This window comes from Macrosteles quadrilineatus, unplaced genomic scaffold, assembly GCF_028750875.1.
Source record: "Macrosteles quadrilineatus isolate MER2022 unplaced genomic scaffold, UCM_ALF_1.0 Scaffold_5__1_contigs__length_97177068, whole genome shotgun sequence".
Lineage (NCBI taxonomy): Eukaryota > Metazoa > Arthropoda > Insecta > Hemiptera > Cicadellidae > Macrosteles > Macrosteles quadrilineatus.
In genome coordinates, this window is record NW_026542598.1 from 50,907,731 (window position 1) to 50,927,458 (window position 19,728).

At 34.2% G+C, this 19,728-nt stretch overlaps 2 protein-coding genes across 2 annotated transcripts; one reads left to right on the plus strand and one right to left on the minus strand.

The window, feature by feature from the left end:
• Positions 1-575: 575 nt before the first annotated feature.
• LOC128995276 (syntaxin-17-like) lies at positions 576-14,842 on the minus strand. Its single transcript, XM_054420238.1, has 5 exons — positions 14,445-14,842; positions 11,008-11,203; positions 5,786-6,006; positions 3,479-3,695; positions 576-2,506 (listed from the first exon to the last, which is right to left on the minus strand). Exons 1-5 carry the CDS (start codon positions 14,592-14,594, stop codon positions 2,415-2,417), a joined length of 876 nt encoding a protein of 291 aa, XP_054276213.1. The 5' UTR covers positions 14,595-14,842; the 3' UTR covers positions 576-2,414.
• An 825-nt stretch (positions 14,843-15,667) lies between these two features.
• LOC128995978 (methylglutaconyl-CoA hydratase, mitochondrial-like) lies at positions 15,668-19,008 on the plus strand. The gene has a single exon (XM_054421079.1). It carries the CDS (start codon positions 15,894-15,896, stop codon positions 16,788-16,790), a length of 897 nt encoding a protein of 298 aa, XP_054277054.1. The 5' UTR covers positions 15,668-15,893; the 3' UTR covers positions 16,791-19,008.
• The last annotated feature ends 720 nt before the right edge of the window (positions 19,009-19,728 follow it).

Here is a 19,728-nt window from a genome sequence, read left to right on the forward strand (position 1 = left end):
GTCAGCTGTCTGCTACAATTACGATCGGCTCAGAGAACATACAGCGCTGAGACAGACCTCTGGAGAAAGCTTAAATTTTAAGGAAAAGAACGATACCTAACTCGATCCAGTTCAATCCGATTCAGTCAGTCATAGAGCCTTCGCCATAAACGATGTTCGCGCGTCGAAAAATCGACGCGTGACATTACACAAAGTGTGTAGAGCGTCGATTTTTCGACGATGGACGCTCGGAGGGTTAATTCTTGGTCCCCCATTACTCGCCTTTGTAGAATTCAGAAAAGCCAAATTCAACATACGTTGAATTTTTATTTGTTTTTTTTTCACATAGGAGAAATGCAAGAATCTTAACGGGAAAAAATTCCTGGGAAGGTCCAGCTGGTCAGTGTATAGAACAACTGCACTGATATAAAGTGCTATGATGGTTGGGAGCTTTAACTTGATTGGGAAAGCAAGGGATTATCCAGGCATCCTTATCTCACTTTGAACAAAACACTGGATAAACGTTGAGTTTGTATTAATATAATCAACAAAACAGTTGGAACTGTAGGTTAAAAGTTCAAAAATAGATCAAGTGATTAAACATCATATAAACTTTATTTAGTACAAAATATATGCATATAATAAATACATAATGAAATATTTCTGTTTTCCAAAAATACATTTAGTACTTTTTGTGAAATACAATACATAATAATTAAAATATTAAAATGTGATAAAGTAAAAAAAAAATAATAAATTTGATCACAAAATTAACATAATGATTTCTGACAACACAGTAAATATACTAAACCTTGGATAGATTGTCAGTCTAGTTACATTATTGGTGGAAATAATAACCGCCATATCTGGCATTGTTGTTCTCAACCTACCATATAAAAGGCATTCACATAGGAATACAAAATAGAACTTGTGTGAAGTAAATCTAAGGTTGGGATTGTGACAAAACCAATTATTTCTACTGTTTTGCAGCTGTAAACAAGTAGTACAGTAGACTCCCTCTTATCCGGATTCCTCGGGACCAGTCCGGACAACGGTTTTTCCGGTTAAACCGACGTTCCCGAAAACTCGTTAAAACAGACCGTTTACTGTGATCTTCGACTTAAATTTAGAAGAGCATTGTATTTAGACACGTGATCACTGGTCCCAAATCTTTCCCACGAGAACAGTTGTTTCAGTACCGCCCACTTCCTGCCGATCTTGTATGGTTAAACCAATTTGCTGATAAAAAATTTTCCGGTTAGAGATGTCATTTCCACCAAGTGTAGTCCAGTTTAACCGATGTCTGGTTAAAAGGTGTCCGGATAAGAGGGAGTCTACTGTAAACCCTTCTTAATCTAGACTGATGTCTGATTTGGGTTCCTTGTCGTCCATAATGAATAAAATAATTTAATACAAAAAAGACAGCGCTATTCCAGGACCGATTGGGTACTACTTGTATGAAATAAACTACTTTTACAACTAAAACCACGAAAGTACTGTAAATTAAAATTCCACAACAGAGGACGGCACCAATTCCACCATTGATTGCACTCCATGCACATTGATAATCTCTATCACACACTACTAAACAAACATGAGTAGTTTTCAGAGGTGCATTTCTAACTTAGCTGAATGGATTAAACAAGAGCTACTATTGGTGTCTAGATTAATAAGGGTTCATTGTATGGATAAAAAGATTGTATAATTGAGACATATGTCAAAATTATAAAAGGCAATTCTGTAATGGAGTCTTAAATTCTAATTGTATCATGTTTAATATTCAGTCTGGTACTATTCTAAATACTACGCTCAATTTCTAGCTACAAGTTTTCTTGAACACATTAATAATGACTAATTATATAACAGGAACCAAGCACATTTTTCACTCCATATTTGTTACTTTGTTATTCAAATCCACAAAATTGGCAAACTGCAGTGAGCAGGAGCAGTTAAGGGTTTACCAATGAATTAATAGCAATCAATAAACAACTGTTTTGTGTGTAAATATAATCAAACGTAGCAATCGTTTTTACAAATTTCAAAGGATTTGTAAAAACAAACTAACAATGTTTGTTTACTCAAGATATGAAAATTTCACTTCTATAAATATTTATTACCGTAATATGGAAATAAAGCTCGATTTGAGGTATCAAAACAAAATAAAAATAAAACTGAAACTAAACTTCACAAAATACTAAAAAACCAACCAAATCTAAAAAACAACTGAAATATTTACACAGCCTATCTCAGTGAGCATTTTTCAAAGGGTTATTACTTGAACTACAATAAAAACTAAATAGTTCTAATGATGATTGTAACAATCCATTTTAAACACTTTATTATGAGATCTTATCACTGGGTTGACTTAGATATGTTGGAAGAATAAAAAAACATGACAAGAAAAATAGACCAATAAATCAATAATTAGGTTACAGTTAACCTTGACTTTTCAATTCATTGCTGTGGAGATCTGATGCACTGATGAGTGTTTCTTCTTTGTGTTTAATCATCTTTCCACCAGTAAACCCTGAAACAATATATGGGAGTTGGATATAAATCCTAAATGCAAATTATATAGCCTAGTTATCAACAAAAACAAAATTTAAAACTCTCAACATATAGGTTGTTCAAAAGTGACGATGTAGAGTAAAAGAAATAGATTGATAAAAGGACCATATTACAACGAATTTTGGAAACTAGGTTTCCATCGTCAGGCTGTGTTTAAAATGATACAAAAATGAATATTTACTTAATCATCTATATATTAATAGGCAAGCATGTTTCTTTAAAACCTTTTTTCTCAGCTCGTGTGCATATCAGGAAAAATCTACGCATACTGTTTAGAAAGATATTTTTCTGTAGGTGTGCAGAATCCCTTTAAAAATTAAAATATGCTCAGAAATAAGCACAAAAAAATGAATTTGAAATTTGAAAAAAACTAACATGGGCTTTATGGGTTTCCATGATGGTGACGAAATAACAACGAAATATAAACAGAATATCAAAACAAATTGAAGAAACTCCAATCACATGTTTTATTTACAGTGTGGGGTGAAAATAGAGAAGTCTGTTGTACATTACAAATTTTTGGTCGAGATTCGACCACTGGACGACCTCTAGTATATATTAAAACGTGACAGGTCTTTTATATTTCACGATTCTGAATCTACCACTTGACAGATTTTGATGGCTGTTGGCAGTCTTGCCATCAACCAGAGTGAAATTTCCCTTTTACAGGGGTGTTATTGCAAATATCACTTAGTTAGCTTTTGCTGAATATAGAGAATGTAACATGTGATCCGGATACAGTGCTATCTCATATTTACCAATTATGTCACTTAGTTCAATATGGTTTCACACCGGCCATTTGTGAACCTTGATATGGCAAATTTTCAGATCACCTAATCTCAATGTAACAGAGTTGATGCTTGATCAAAAATGCTTGGTATAAATTCTTGGTTTGGTCCACTGGAATTTGTTGCAACATTTGAATACTCACCTAGAACTCCAGCCCCCACAGCTGTGAGACTACCCAGTTTAAACCCCGCAAAGAGCCCCACAGGCCCACCCAGGACAGAGCCCAGCAGAGCTCCCATCAGTGGGTACATGCCGCTCTTGAGGCGAGCCGCATGGGCCAACATCCGTTCTCCACTAGTTACGTTGTGATGAGTCGTCTCCACATGAGTCTCTATGCGCTCGACTGCCTCGCCTTGCTCCTGTCATAAAAAAAAAGAAATGAAATAATGTTTATTTCCCAACTGAAAAATACAGTTCGTAGTATTTTACATAATAAATTACACAATCCTTGACTTAAAAATAACTTCCAAAATAATATTATAACTAAATGTCATAAAGAAAAAAAAACCTTATCAACTTATATGGAAATGGTCTACATAGGCAGGGCCTGTGCGTAGACATGAGTTGCGGGTAATTTGTTAAGTGAATGGGAAAATTATTTTTGGAAGTAATTGTTATCACGTCTGGACATAAATGTTGTCTTGCTTGGAACTGGACTACGATATTTCTCTGAAACTAAGGAGAATCTAAAGTGCTTCTCAAAAATCAAGTGATAGGTTGAGCGGAGAGGAGTGGCGGGTTGTGTATAAATGTTTATATTACAAACCGGGATGAAAATAAAACACAAATTATAGTTTTGTTAAATATCTGTTCGATATTACTCTATGTATGTTTTGTGTAGTCCATCACAAACGGTTTTATCTTTGGAGACTGATTAGAATCTACCCTTTGTAAAATAAACAAAGTGTTCTGACCAGTTCACCTTCAAGTTTCCCACTATAGCTTTTTGCACTTCGAACAAAATACAAGACAGTAATAAATATTGTTCATGCAAAGTAGCATACTATATTTACTTTGTAGCAATGTTTATTTTAACTAAATCAAATGTAAGCCAAACTCTTAGACTGTTAATCTCAAAAACTGGTGAACTAACATTACTAAGTACTAGCCATTACCATAGATTTAACATACTCTCTTTGTAGATTTTGTCATCCTTGTAGATCATCTGAAGCAATTTTAATAATTAAAACCGGTGTTTTTGTTTAAAATTTGTTTTTTGTTATTTTAATAATTTAAAACCACATTAAAAAAATATTAGGGGCCTCATCAAAGACAATAGTTTGTTCCCTAGTTATATTAAAATACAGTACAGCTCAAATTATGAAAGTAACCCTAATATTTCAATAAATAAAAATACTTTTTAAAAGTACCATGTTTTAAACGCACTAAAAAGTAGAAAATAATTTATAAATATGTGGAGAGAATAAAACCTTGTAAAATTTAAAACGAAAAACATGGGGCAGTTTCACCAACATGAACTAGACACAAAAAACAAACATCAGCTTTTACAATGGGATGAAAAGTCTACTTGTGTTGGTTAGTCTATGGCCATTGCAAAACAAAGGATGTTGGATTTACATGTCTCGACAGGAATCAAATAGGTACAGCAAAATGCATCGTACAGCAAAGCTTTGAGTTAATGAGGCACATCAACTTATAAAGGTAAACTTCGAGTTTTTTTACTGCAGCTTGAGAATTGGAAAATTTTTGTTATAGAGGTTAAATGTTACTGATCGAAAACCGTTGAAGTTTGGCTTTTCGGTGTTTTAAAACCTTCCACTTATATAGGTACTTTCAAAATTGTGATTCACAGAGATTTCAAGGGCATTATAGGATATTTGAGATATTCTATCCTATGTATCAAGGTTCAAGTTATTGAGGTCCTACTGTATTTATTGATTTATTTGGTTCTGATTACTTCCTGCAGCCATGTAGACGACATCATCGACTCCCGCAGTCGCGCAAACGCCATCGTCGTCAGGTGCGATCGCAGCAATAGTGGTTTCCAAACGCGATGTATGCAGACGTGTCGGGAATTGGTTTTGTATCGGAATCAACTTTTGACAATTGACTCTCGATATCGATAACAATGTCCAAATATCAATGGTATCAGAATCGACACATCCCTAGATGTAACAATTGTTTTGGTACAATAAAAAGGTTGTTTTCAGCATTTTAAGTGCTTTTAGTGATGACATTCTAGTAATCAGGCATTTTCACTAATCCGGCAGTATCACAGTCCTGTATCAGCCGGATTACCGAGAGTCTACTGTACCCAGTAATTGCCCTTAAACCATGTTAGTAGACCTACCATGTGTACTTACGTCTTATACAGCCATAGGTTACATACATTAAATTGTAAGCAATAGGTGTATACAATTTTGCAATTTTAAATAGAAATTTGGATTTTGTTCTACACAGCTCTAGTTTTAAGAAGAACTAAACTTACATGGACCATCTGTGACAGTTCTTGAAACATATAATTGATGTCTTGAATATCTTCCTCAAGCCTTTCCATGGATGCTGCCGTCAGTTCTTTGATTTTTATTGCTTCTGAGATGTTAGCAATAGCGACTAATTGGGCTTCTCCTGACACTTGATCTTCATTTTCACACTCTTCATCGTTACTTGAAACAGGTCTAACTCCGCGTTTTGACAGTGTGCATGCATCTGAATTGTGGAAATAAGTTAAAGATACTGATGTAAATTTTACTCAAAAGTTTAGATAATTACCAAATCTAACTAGCAATTCAATCAATTTAGGAAACAACACACATCTAGATTTTAAATCCATCTCGATTTGAGAACTAATCTACTTAACTGAAAATGTTAGCCGACCTTTTTAGTATGGTATGCCTAGACCTCAAATAGTACAAAATAAGGTTAAGAATTAACACGTTCACTACTGCAACAATACTAGATTTTTCAATCATATGAACCTTAAATAAATTAAATTTTTGGGCCTTAAATTTATTATTTCATATGGACGCACATATATGCGATGGCTGGTCACATTAAAATAGACTGATGTTGCATATTTGCGTCCGTCTTCCAATTTTATTAAAAAGCTTATATCTTCGTAACGGTGTATTTAAAGGCCCTGAATTCTCTGCAGTTGTCTACAGGGATGTCTGTCCTCTATCACACATGTGCGTCACTTGGTCTGTGGATATGACGATAAGTGGCGTCATGATAGTTGGCAAAACTGTTTTATTTACTTATTGCATCACTAAACACATCCTACTTGAGTCCTTGCATACTCATCAGACCCCTGACACCACCACTCAAACTCTCCATCTTTCTGACCCAGCCATGGAAACCCTTACACCACATGAACCAGAACCAAAGCCTCCACACAAACCTGACCATGTCGCTGTGACCCATACACTTCCAAAAACCCATCCTAAAATAAAAGCCAAACAACTCCAACCTAAGGCCCGTACTCAATGTCGTACCTTCTCCAGCAAACATTTTTTAGGGGAAGCCCGAAAACCTCCAGGAGTCCCTTGGTCACTCTATCTCAACAGAGAATGGGGAATCAGGGTAAAGGTTTAAAAATGATGCACCAAAACATTAGAGGTGTGTTAAATAAGGCAGAAGAACTAGAAATCCTTATAGACGAAGAACACCCAGACATTATATGTTTGACCGAACATTTCTTAAAAGCGGAGGAAATAGTTCACTCTAGACTAAATAGTTTCAGCTGTGCTGCATCATACTGCAGAACTACCATGAAGGGAGGAGGTGTAGGAATCTGGTGTAAGCCAGGCTTGACTTGTGAGGCTTTGGATTGCACTGATTTTATTCAGGAGGGTGTTGGTGAGCTTGCTGCAGTGTCCGTGGCTCTTGATACTAATGCCAAGATGTTATTACTGGCAGCTTATAGACCTCCCTCTAACCTACATGACGTGTTTCTTGACATGATCACAGAATGTCTAAATACGTATCAAAAGCGACACAAAATAACTGTAGTTATGGGTGACATTAATATTGACCTATCGTGTGACTCATTTATAACCCAAAAACTAGTCACAATGATGGCTTCTTTTGGACTAAAAAATATTGTTAAGGGATATACCAGAGAAGTAAATGGCTCACATACTCTTATTGATCATATATTCACTAATGCGACAAATGTTGATTGTTCAGTCATAACCCCTTGTTTATCTGATCATCATGCACAGATAGCCACCTTATATTACAATCTGGCCCAACCATCTTCTAGAGAACAGTTTTGTCGTTCAAGGACATTTTCATATACTAATATACAGTTATTTAAAAGTTTTATATCGAAGGAGAACTGGAGTGACGTTTATGTTGCCCAAGACTTGGATACTAAGTTTGATATTTTCATGACTAAGATTCTTTATTCTTTTGAAGCTGCGTTTCCCCAAAAACTGAAAAAAATAAAACATAAAACTGCAAAAAAAGTGGCTTTGACAAAGGAAGTATTAGACATACGAAACAAACTCTACTGTCTTTACAATCAAGTCAAACATCTTCAGTCATCCCACCATCTTAGTATATACTATAGAAAACTGAAATACCAATACCGTCGCATGATTCTTGATATTAAGTCTCAAACAAATCTTCATAAGATAGAAACATCAGACAATAAATCTAAAGCAATTTGGGATATCATAAAATCAAAAAAGAAACCAAACAAAGACTTCAAAAGTGAACTTGTTCTTGAAGGCAAAGATGGCAAGCTAATTACCTGCCCTGATGATATTTGTGACAAATTTAGCAATTATTTCTCCAATGTAGGGAACTTGGCTAAATCCACTGCTGGCCAGAGTTGTCTCACAGGATGTTCAGACCGGGGATTTGCAAATTCAATGTTCCTCTATCCAACAACTGAGGAGGAAATAAATAAGGTCATATTAAACCTAAAAAATAAAAAAAGTGCAGGAGCAGATGAAATATCTCCGATGCTTCTTAAGAGCATTTCAAAGCAGTTGTTGACACCTCTGTGCCACCTTATAAATTTTTCCTTTGCATCTGGATCATTTCCCCGAGGTCTAAAGGAGACCGTTGTTAGACCAATTTTCAAAAAAGGAAACCCCCGAGTATGCAGCAGCTACAGACCAATATCTATTGTTTCTTCATTCTCAAAGGTGTTTGAGAAGGTGATGGTCGCTAGGTTATGGAAATTCCTAGAGAGTAATAATATAATTACTAAGAAACAACACGGGTTCTTGAAGGGCAAGTCTACGCTATCAGCTATGTATGACTTCATAACTGGAGTAGTAAATGAGCTTGATTCCAGAAACTGCTCAGCTGGGCTTTTCTTCGACCTCAGTAAGGCATTCGATACTGTTGATCACAGGTTGCTGCTACGGAGAATGAGTGAGGTGGGAATACGTGGCCTGGCCTTAAACTGGATCTCGAGTTACCTTGAAGGCAGAAAACAGTTTGTGGAGATTCGTTCTGCGGATGAGACCGGGCTTTTGCGTCCATATTCCTCTGTCAAGTCCTCTATAGTGAGGGGAGTGCCTCAGGGTTCCGTACTCGGGCCTGTCCTATTCCTCCTTTTTATAAATTCCCTCCCTTCATCCACTCCAGCTGCAAAACCTACACTTTTTGCCGACGACACCTCCCTTTCAGTTTCTGGCTGCGATATCGATCGGTTAGAGTTGAGTGCCTTTTCTGAGGCGAACAATTTAGTCCAATGGTTTGATGACAACTTGTTAACCATAAACCCTGAAAAAACCCAACTCATACACTTTTCCATAACTAACAAACACCACAAGAGTTTTAGCCTTTTCGTAGATGAAACAGTGGTTCACCCAACTGACAGAGTTAAGTTCTTGGGATTGACCCTAGACAAAGGTCTCAGTTTCAAGAGCCATATAGAAAGCATTTCAGGAAAGATAAGCTCAGGAATATTTGTGTTGCGCAGCCTGAAACACACAACAAACTACAAAGTCTTGATTTCTGCATATTATGGCCTCATCTACCCCCACTTAGCGTATGCTGTACCAATTTGGGGTCATGAGAGTAGAAACACCAAGTTTCTATTCAAACTCCAAAAATGGGCAGTGCGAACTATTTTTTCACTGCCCAAGCGCCAATCTTGCAGATATTACTTCAAGAAATATAACATTTTAACTTTCCCCAGTTTATATATCCTGCAAACATTAACTTTTGTCAAACAACATTTTTCTTTATTTTTAGTCTCAGATAAATCTTCAGCCTGTCCCTACCCCTTGCGAAATACACATGATTTACCTATTCCGAAATATAAAACCTCCTTTTTCAGAAAGCATACACTCTACAACGGTATTAAACTATACAATAACCTATCCAAGTCCCTGAAGTTGGAATCAAACCATTCAAAGTTTAGGAAACGTTTAAAAAATGATCTAATTAGCTTCTCATGTTACAGTGTCAAGGAGTTTTTTTTTCAAACTGTAATAAAGAATGATAAGATCAATTAGTTTTTGTAAATAGATGGTAAGCATATTTGCAAATATTATTTGTAAGCCTTGAGTTGTATTTTTTTTTTCTGACTTAGCTAATGCAAGAAATTTTTTGTTAATTTTAGCTGAATAAACGAATTTGAATTTTGAATTTGAATTTGACTAGCCTGTGGTCTGTGTGTACTGTTAACCATTAAAATGTATACCTTCAGGGGAAATGACCACAGCATCGCATATACGTAGCAATTGGTAGCAAACATGTTAAAGACATTTATTTTAGCTTCCCCCACTATTTGCAACAATTAAATTGTGAAGAAATCCTATATTTCTTATAATTTTGAATTAAATGACTAAAATCCACATCATTATTGAGGAGAAAGGAAGGATACACAACTAACTCACCTGAATAAAGAAGTCTCAGGAGGTTAATAGAACACCTAAAAAGTACACGTTAAACTGATATTTCGCCTCTTTCAGGGGCTTCTTCAGAGGTAGAAAGGTAGAATGGCAGTTATAGTTCTGGCACTGTTGTTTAATGTGTACTTTTAGCGAATTTCCTATATAGGGAATAAGCTATTACCGTAGTACTCATGGTAAGACCTGGACCCGAGACCGATTTAATTTTTCGTTTTGAGGTCCCTAGAGGACAAAAACACCATCCGTTCAAATTCACATATATATATATATATATATAAATATGTCCGTTAGCGCGATAACTGAAGCAAAAATGATCCGATTCTGATTAAATTTGGTACAAATGTATAAACCTACGTTTATTCAAACTAGTGCTATTTAAATTGGGAATAAATATGTCTTAGTTATGGAAGTATTTTAGTAAAAATGTAATCAGACAAGTTGAAATTCGTTTAGTCTGCAGGTTCGCTACGGCGGGGGTATTTATGTGTTCTATTGACCTCCTGAGACTTGTTTATTCAGGTGAGTTAGTTGTGTATCCTTCCTTTCTCCTCAATAATTATTCCAAAGCCAAGTTGTTTTTTTTTCTTAAAAAAACTGAAATCCACATGAATAATTTGAATGTAGCTAGAGAGTATCAGAGAGGTTGCTCGTTATAGGTGGTGCGGTACTGTATCTAGAGTCATTATAGAACACTTGGTGTTATTTTGAGACTCTAAAAAATGGGTTAAGCTTAAAAACCTACGGTGAAATCATAACCAATCATCATATAACACCAAAAGTTGATTATAGCCTACAATACAAAAAAAAATAAATATGAGAAAACAAATCTTACCATGGAAAGACCTAATGGCAGCTTTTGCATTCCGTTTGGAGCTGATAATTGATCTGTCAAACTTGTTCAAATCTGTTTCTGTTACTTGGCTCCGCAAATTTTCCATTTCACTTAACAAAGCAGCTAACTGATTTATGATTTGTGTAGCGCTTATTTCTTCTCTCCGCACCTCTTCCCATTGCTCTAGCCTCCTAAGCTGAAAAGCACATGATATGACTAACAAATCTTTGATTTGGTAATTTTAGGTTATTTGGTAGTTTTAGGTTATTTGGTAGTTTTAGGTTTGTACTAAGTGTTAACAAATTTATATATAAACTAAAACAAATAGGCTATTAGATGAAAATAAAACTAAATTTGTATGGAATTATTTTTTGTTTAAATATGAGTCTTGTAATAAGCTAGATGGTTATGGCAATTCTGCTAGACTAGTTATTACTGATATCATCGAAATAGGGAAATTTAGTCAATACCAACCTAGGTAACATTGCTTGTTGTGGTACTGCCGAGTCGCTTGTTTTGTTAAGACGTTTCTATTGTAAGCAATTTTGAAATCTTAACCACTTTCATGTGTAATCCACTAGCTTAAATTCCAATAAGTTAGCGACAAAACAGTATGGATGTTAACATGAACAACACCCAGTAAACTATAGGCTACCCTAACCTTTACCTGGATTCTTAATAAGTAACTTGCCATTAGATTTGTAATGGATTGACCCAGCAACGTGTTGAAGATGTTGGAACACACCATCGAGGGCTAGCACTAAACCGATAAGTCCTAGTTATCCGGTATGGAATATATTTGAAATATGTGCTAGTTCTTTTACAGGATGGGGGAATAAGGGGTTAGGGATCTAGTATTGAGATACAATACAACAAGTATTTAATATGTAAATTGAAATAATTAGCACTAAAATTACTCCTGTCCATATGGAACACTTCATTCTTATTTTCAGTACCGTGACCATATCGTAAGTATACTGTATTTGTAGCATGTATTGAGTTAATTAGATCATAAAAATGGCTGTGATATGTGGCTTGGCTCAGTGTTTAATTCCAGACGTCCTCATTATTTCCCCGGACACCTCCTCTTTTTGGGGTACATAATAAACGTCCAGGGGGATTTTCGGCAAAACCTTAAAATGTCCGGGATTTAGAAGAAAAAAAAATAATAATAATATTCCTATACCGTACGCATAGTAGGCCTAGTACGGTATTAGTAATTAGCTCTAATCATCAATCACCCAGGATGAGAATGATATTGGAAACTAACTTAGCCTAAATTAAAATATTGTGTCACTGTATTGATATCTTATATTTAGAAGTTTTGTTTTCTTTATGGACCAAATTTTGTGCTTAAAACTTAAGACTGTTGGCAAAATTAACCCAGCTGTCTCTGTCTCTGCTCACCACCACCCAGACCAGCAGCGACTAACTAACTAGCTAGCTCCTTTGTTTGCTTCCTGCTTGTGTTTAGACTCCCACACGCTTACATTAAAATAATTTTCTTGCGTCTTGTTTTGTCATTCTTACACGTTCTTAGACCCAACTAATGCCGAAAATAAAATGTGTAGGCTTAAAAAAGTTTACTTGTTCTAAAAAAAATCAACACAACTTCAAAACCTTTATGCAGGTTGCATCATCTTCCGAAATTGACAGTTTGTTCTTTAAGCATGACTCTAAATTGAATCATTTTGCTCGTGTTGCTGAAGAAACTGCATTTCACACACTGTAGTAAAAACATCACACCAGAGTTTGGGGTCCATGGATAGTACCACCAAACTTCAAAATGTGTTGTTTAAGACTTTTAGTCTTGCAAAACATATTTCTAATCCAGTAATTTGATATTAAGTGAGGGGGATCCAGTATTCCGGACAAAAGTTTTGAAGATAAAGTCATTCCACGTCAAATTACCCAAAAAATTTAGGTTATGAAACCTAATGCTAAAAATTTAGTAACATAGCCTATATCTTGTATCTTATAAAAAAAAAAAAATACTTACAAGAGTTTGCAGTTATGAAAGCTTAATTCACATAGGCTAACTCCTGTAGTTCTCTAACAATATTAAATTTCATATTTGAAGTTTACTTGATATTTCCTTAAACTTAAACAAATGTAAAGCTAAAAGTCTTTAAGCGGTATACCTTGAAATGGTTGTAACAAAATAGTTTATTGTTACTTTATTATTGGCTAATTTACAGCTTGAGTACATTTTATGACATGATAGATTACACACTTGACATAGTTATTTTTAAGTTTTTCCTGTTTTTATATTGCCCGGCACATCCATCCGTAAAATAGTGCACCTTTGTAACTGATGGAAAACTGTCTTTCAGCCATTTCATAATTTTTTTTTGGACGGCACTAACAAAAGACACATCACGATACAAATCATCTCTAATAAAACAGTGATTTAAACCTTTAGTTACAAACTTTGAAATTCAAACTTTGAACTTCAATATTTGGTTATAACTTCAAAGTTCTGCCAAATCAAAATAACTATGTATGTGTGTAATCTCTCATGTCATAAAATTTACTCAAGCTGTAAATGATATAAAGTTAATATCATCGATTATACCAAACGGTGCTAGGGTATAAGTACATCCTTGGTGATTTGACGTGGAATGACTCGTTAAAAAGCCTAAGTTGCCAAGTTTTTTTTCAATAGCATTGTTAACATAAGCATGCCTGAATGAAAATTAAAAGTAAATATTTTAGTGACAGTAAAGAATTGGCTAGCAAATCAAAAATTCTAGTTAAAAATTTCTAAAACTTACAATTTATAGGCTAGGCCTAGATGTTTTTAGGAATTTTTCAGACAATATTCAGTTAAAAAAAATCCAAAATGCTGAAAGTTCTAGTGCCTATCTAAAATAGTCTAAACACTTTTTTAAAAGCTCTTAAAACACATTAACTTAAAGTAATACTAAATTTGAAAAAAAATATGAGGTGCCCCCTCCCCCTCCAAGGTAAGTTCTGCGAGTCATAATTGCCCTCTTTTTTGATGAAGGGTCTCTGAGAACCCTAATTATATATAAGACTTACTTAATATAATTTCAATCTCAGAAGTGTAGCACGTACGAATTGACCTTCACGAAGAGTTGAGCCTTAAAACGATCCTCATGAGCCCAGTAAGTAGGCCTACCGCTTTAATGTGACAGAACACCAAACTAATTTTTTTAGGCATAACTTATTTATACTACATTAATAGGACAGAGGCCTAATATCTATATAGGCTAGCTATGTGAACAAACCTACTTAGACTTCATAACCTTTGTTTGTGTCCTATTGCTCGCTCAGCTAGCTAGCTCACACTTATTTGTTATTCTTCAAGAGAAATTTGGTGTTAGGCCTAAATAAAGTTCTACAAGTCTACACAAGAAACTGTACCCCACAACTCATAGCTAACGATAGATGGATTGTGAAAATATTAATCTTACCTTAATAATATTACTGTGATGAGTCTTGAGAGATTGAACAAAGTGAGGAACTATTTCATTAAATTTTTGGATGGGAACTTCAAGCCATTTTACAGATTTTCTTGAGGAAAGTATTGAATCATTGTGATTTTCAATCCCATCGAAACCCATTCTATAATGTAAAATTAATACAAACAAATTTATAAAAGCCAGATAAGTTAGAGTAGAGATGGGCAACCCCTAACCTTGGCGATTGAGTGATTAGAGCTTGGAGAACACAAGATGTTAATAATGAATAGTTTACAGATATATCATCATGACAAAAACCTTTAGAAAATAAAATAGTTGACTGTAAAAAATTGGTAAGTTAGCTGCTGGTATACAAACACAGAACTTATGCGTACCAAACAAAACAACAAACAACTAAACAAATTCCAGACGACGCAATTTGACAATGTCCAAGTGACGTCAACGAATGAGCGGATGAATGAATAAAGAAAGAAGAATGCCAAAAGAATGACGCAGAGGCAGAGGCAGCAGATGGGTTACGCAATCAAAGAAACGGTTCGCAGATAAACTATACTATAACCAAAGCAGGAATATTTATAAAAGTCGCAGTACTATATGAAAGTGAAATAAATTATTTAAGAAATAATATAAGACCTAGATTCAAATCATGGTTGAAGGAAAACATTCATAGGTTAACCAGTTTTGATAAAACGTAGCATTCTATTGCTTGTCTTCTAATATTATATGATAACCAAAGAGTTAAACCACTAAACAAAAAACATTCAAATATCAGACATTTGGAACGAAACATTTTAGATTTAGACGATTTCATCGCAAAAACATGAAACTGACACCAACAAGGCTTTAAATGTTAGGTTATTGTTCAGTTTCCTCAACTCACCTAAAACAAATGTGACTATAAGATGAGAAGACTACTACTTGCAATATTCGATGTCAATGTTTTTACTTATAAATACATTTAGAATTAGTATAAATAATTATGCTCAATGCATCACATGTCATAATAACAGTACCAATAAATAAACAAAATTAACAATTATTTAGACATTCCTTACAGCGCTGTTAAAAAAATGAGAGGTTTCAACCATCGTTATCAAGATGGCCTTAACTTGTGACAGACAACTGTGATATTTTTTTATGTAGCCTTGAAGTTGAACAACCGATACTGATACTGAAAAACTGATGATGATAACGAAGAAGGACTCTAAGTTCAAGCCCTGTTAGTCGTTTGTTATTAAAAATTCTTTTAATCAACCATTAAACTCAACAAACTACCTATGTAAAGAATTAAGGTAGGCTAAAAATGCTATAAACTTCGTATTAATTTCCATACAAGTCACAGTTTATAATTAGTCTAGGAATACAATTGACCAAAATTATAATAAGAATAAAGTGCTTTTACATAAAACTACCTAAAGTTGTTCTAAAGATATACTTAGGATGTCAATGATTTTAAGGAACTTACTTCGCACCAGACACTTGTCCAGATATTTTTCATGTTCAAGTACTAGCAAAATGTTATCTACAACTCTATCTACAAATGAGGTGTCAGTTGAAGTTCTTGAGGAGGCAGACTCAGGAGTAATTGTTTTTGGCTTGAATAGGCCTTCAGCTCGTAATGCTCTAGGCAGCTCCTTAACATCCTCATTGATGAATGCTGTTGAGAAAATTCATTTGGACCAAAACGCTCGTGTAGTGGTATTGAGAAGTTTAGTTCCAGGTGTATTTTGTGCCGGTGCGGACTTGAAGGAAAGAATCAAACTTTCTAATCATGAGGTCAGTGTCATGGTAGGTAGATTAAGCGCTTTGGCTACAGCTATAGAAAATATTCCTATCCCAACGATAGCAGCAATTGACGGTTCTGCTTTTGGAGGTGGCTTAGAGATAGCATTAGCCTGTGATATGATTGTGGTTTCAGAAAACGCTAAACTTGGGCTGGTAGAAACAAAGTTGGCTATTTTGCCAGCAGCTGGAGGTACTCAAAGACTGACGAGGCTTATTAATCCTGCAGTCGCCAAAGAACTTATTTATTGTGCTAGAATATTCAATGGCAGTGAGGCCAAAGATTTTGGACTAGCTAACCATTCTGTAAAACAAAATTCCTCGTCTGATGCTGCTTTTCAAAAGGCTCTGGACATTAGTCGACAAATTATAGTGAATGGACCTCTTGGTGTGAAGATGGCAAAACTTGCAATCAACAAAGGTCTTCAAACTGATATTCAGACCGGTTGTAAGATTGAACAGCTATGTTATGCCCAGGTCATTCCGACTAAAGACCGAATTGAAGGTTTAAAGGCCTTTAAAGAAAATAGAGCTCCAAACTACAAAGGTGAATAGACAATGAATTAATAAGTTTATTAGAGAAGATAATTTTATATTTGAAGAAAAGGTAAGCTTTCTGTACTTGGTGACATAATCTCCATTTTTACTGTTACTATACAGTAAAAACTTACTTCTTTTTTATTAATTGAAATGTGATTCTTACCAGTTTCACTCATCTTGAAACTCAAGTTTCAACGGGGTAGTAGTTGTAGATAAGTTGTATATATTTATAGGGTTGACTTGCATATGACTTGAATAACTTGTAGGCCCTTCTACCAATTGAATTTGTTGTCAAAATATACATTTGGTTTATTTTATCAGCTAAATCATCTTTACTTGGGATTTGCCTTTGAGGTTGACTTTAGAACTATGATGTTGTATTGGCTATTTTTTCATTCACTCTCAAATTTAAACAATCTTCTCAATTGTATTATTTACATTCTGTACAGCAATATTAGCTGCTTCAATCAACTGAAACGTGAAAAATCATCATCGCACCAATACTTTTTGCTACCGGAACTAGTTAGTTTCCCAAGCTAATAACTGTCAGCCACTGATCTAATTTTACTATCCTTCGATCTTGAGTATGCTATAGGTATCGTGGTTTTTGCATGCAGCATCCAATTTATTTATGCCTGGATCACCTCTTGCTAATCTTTTCCTTAAATTCATTCCAGGTCCACAGCACAAAAGGACGCCTGAGTAAAAAATGGCAGTCGTTCAAAGATTCAAAATGGCATATTCAAGAAATCTTTAAACGGCTGCCATTTTTTACTCAGTCGTCCTTTTGAGCTTGAATTTACGGTTTTGAAATCTACTAGTGAAGACCTTTAATTTGATGTGCATATCGACCTATGCTTCTATTTAAGGTTTCCTTCTGACTCCTTGCGGGACGTCCCCATGATATGAGAGAAAATTGATAGTTTCTTAAAAAAGTAGATTTTTAGGTGTGGTGTTGATGTGCAAAATCTTATTGATTTATCTGTTGTAGTTTAGAAAATATTAAACCGGTCCGGGACTTTTGGGACAGTCTGTATAGTTGTATTAATAGTCAAAGGCAATAGCCAACATGACCAATCCTTATACTTATGACAAATTGTATATTAATATGGTTAATTATTGTATGAAGATGAGATAATCAACACATTGTTGCCAATTATATTTTATAATAGAATAAAGTTAAGTGTAGTGCTTTCAAGTTTTAATATGCCGATTTGTGACAAAAATATGTTATGTTTTACAAGTTGTCATTTCAGTTTGACTAAGTCAAAAAGTTGGAATATTTGAACAATTAACAGTAGCAAACTCTGACGGTGGCTGAAATCAAACATTTCTGTTAATTCTAAAAGTGGCTACAGCTTTGGGATGTCTAGTTTCATTAATAGTCAAAAGATACCGTCCATAACTTATCTCAAAAGTCTTAATTAGCTTGATCTTAACATTTGGCTTAGCCTCAGTCTTTGAGATAGGCCTTCTCAAAAAAGGTTGTTTTTAGACTAGTAATAAATAATTGAAACCTGAAACATTGCTCAATGTAGTTATTAGTTATGAAAATTGCTCATACAACTTACACATTGTACCTGATTTAAATAACGTATACACTTGTTATAGACTATAGACCATCATGATTTTAAATTTTTCATTGTGTTTAAATGTCTTTTGATTTTGTTACGATTTTTATAAGGAAACAGTGAAAAATGTTAATGTTATTGTTGATAAAATTACCCTAACTTTCTCCTAATAAATTTAAATACACCATTGTATCATAAAATTAATATTATTGAGTATTGACTTGAATTTTAAGATGTGTAACAATCGATATTATACTTAGCCCTTGGATTCCTTTATAACAAAATAGGCTATTTTACCTCCATCTGCTGATGGCAATTTTGGACTACAGACGGAGATAAGACCTCCGATAGATAGCTTTATTTGGCTTACGGTTTAAGCTATTAGTAATAAACACACTGCTCTAATTTAATATATACTTTTGTCTTTTGCCCTTTTCTTAATACAGTACAATGTGCCAACTGGATTAGGATAGGAAAGGATTACTTTTTGTTTTTGAACCACTATATTATAGAATCCAGTTGAATGTTATTGACAGGGTAAACATCTTAATTAAACTGCGCACATTATTTGTAAAATAGCTATAAGGATTTTAAATTGATATTTATTGTGATAAAGTGTTATGAACATCTTTTGTAAGACAATAAACAATTATTTTTTGGTACATCAGTTTTATTGAATCATCCAATCTCGATTCAACTCAAGTTATTCTGATGATGTCAATTTTTCTCTTAGTTATTATATGGCTTAACTTTTTTTTAAATTAAAATTACTGTACAGTGGTTCAGTCAGTCCATAAATTTCAAAGCAAAATATTTCTTGATTTATTAATCAGTATCTATTGATAATCAGCAATAGCTGTGTTCCTCCCTCATACAGAAAATGCAAATTGCTAAATTGCATACTTGTATTTAAAAATAGAGGATTGAAAATGAAATCACTTAGCACTTTTTTATGTATAAATTTAATACTCTGGACTACGTGACAATGAAGATAAAAACAATACAGGAAATCAATAACACTTACATTAACAATATGTAATCAACAAAATCAACAATCACTTAAGAAATAACCAAAAATATATTTCATTTCACATTCCTTGTCAAGTAGATTAATTGTAAACGTTGACTAAAACATTATTTTCCATTTAAGAAAGTGTAACATCTAAAAGAAAGAAGGTTGAATTTGGTCGATTGAATATAAATGAAATTCAACACAACAACTGGTCAATTATTTCAATCAATTGCTAGCAACAAGTAACAATGTTTTTTCCAAGCAATACAACTTGGACATTGAATACAATTATTTAAAGAATGATGCTGCGGACTGCATAAATTAAATAGCTTATTCCCTATATGGGAAATTCGCTAAAAATAAACAGTAA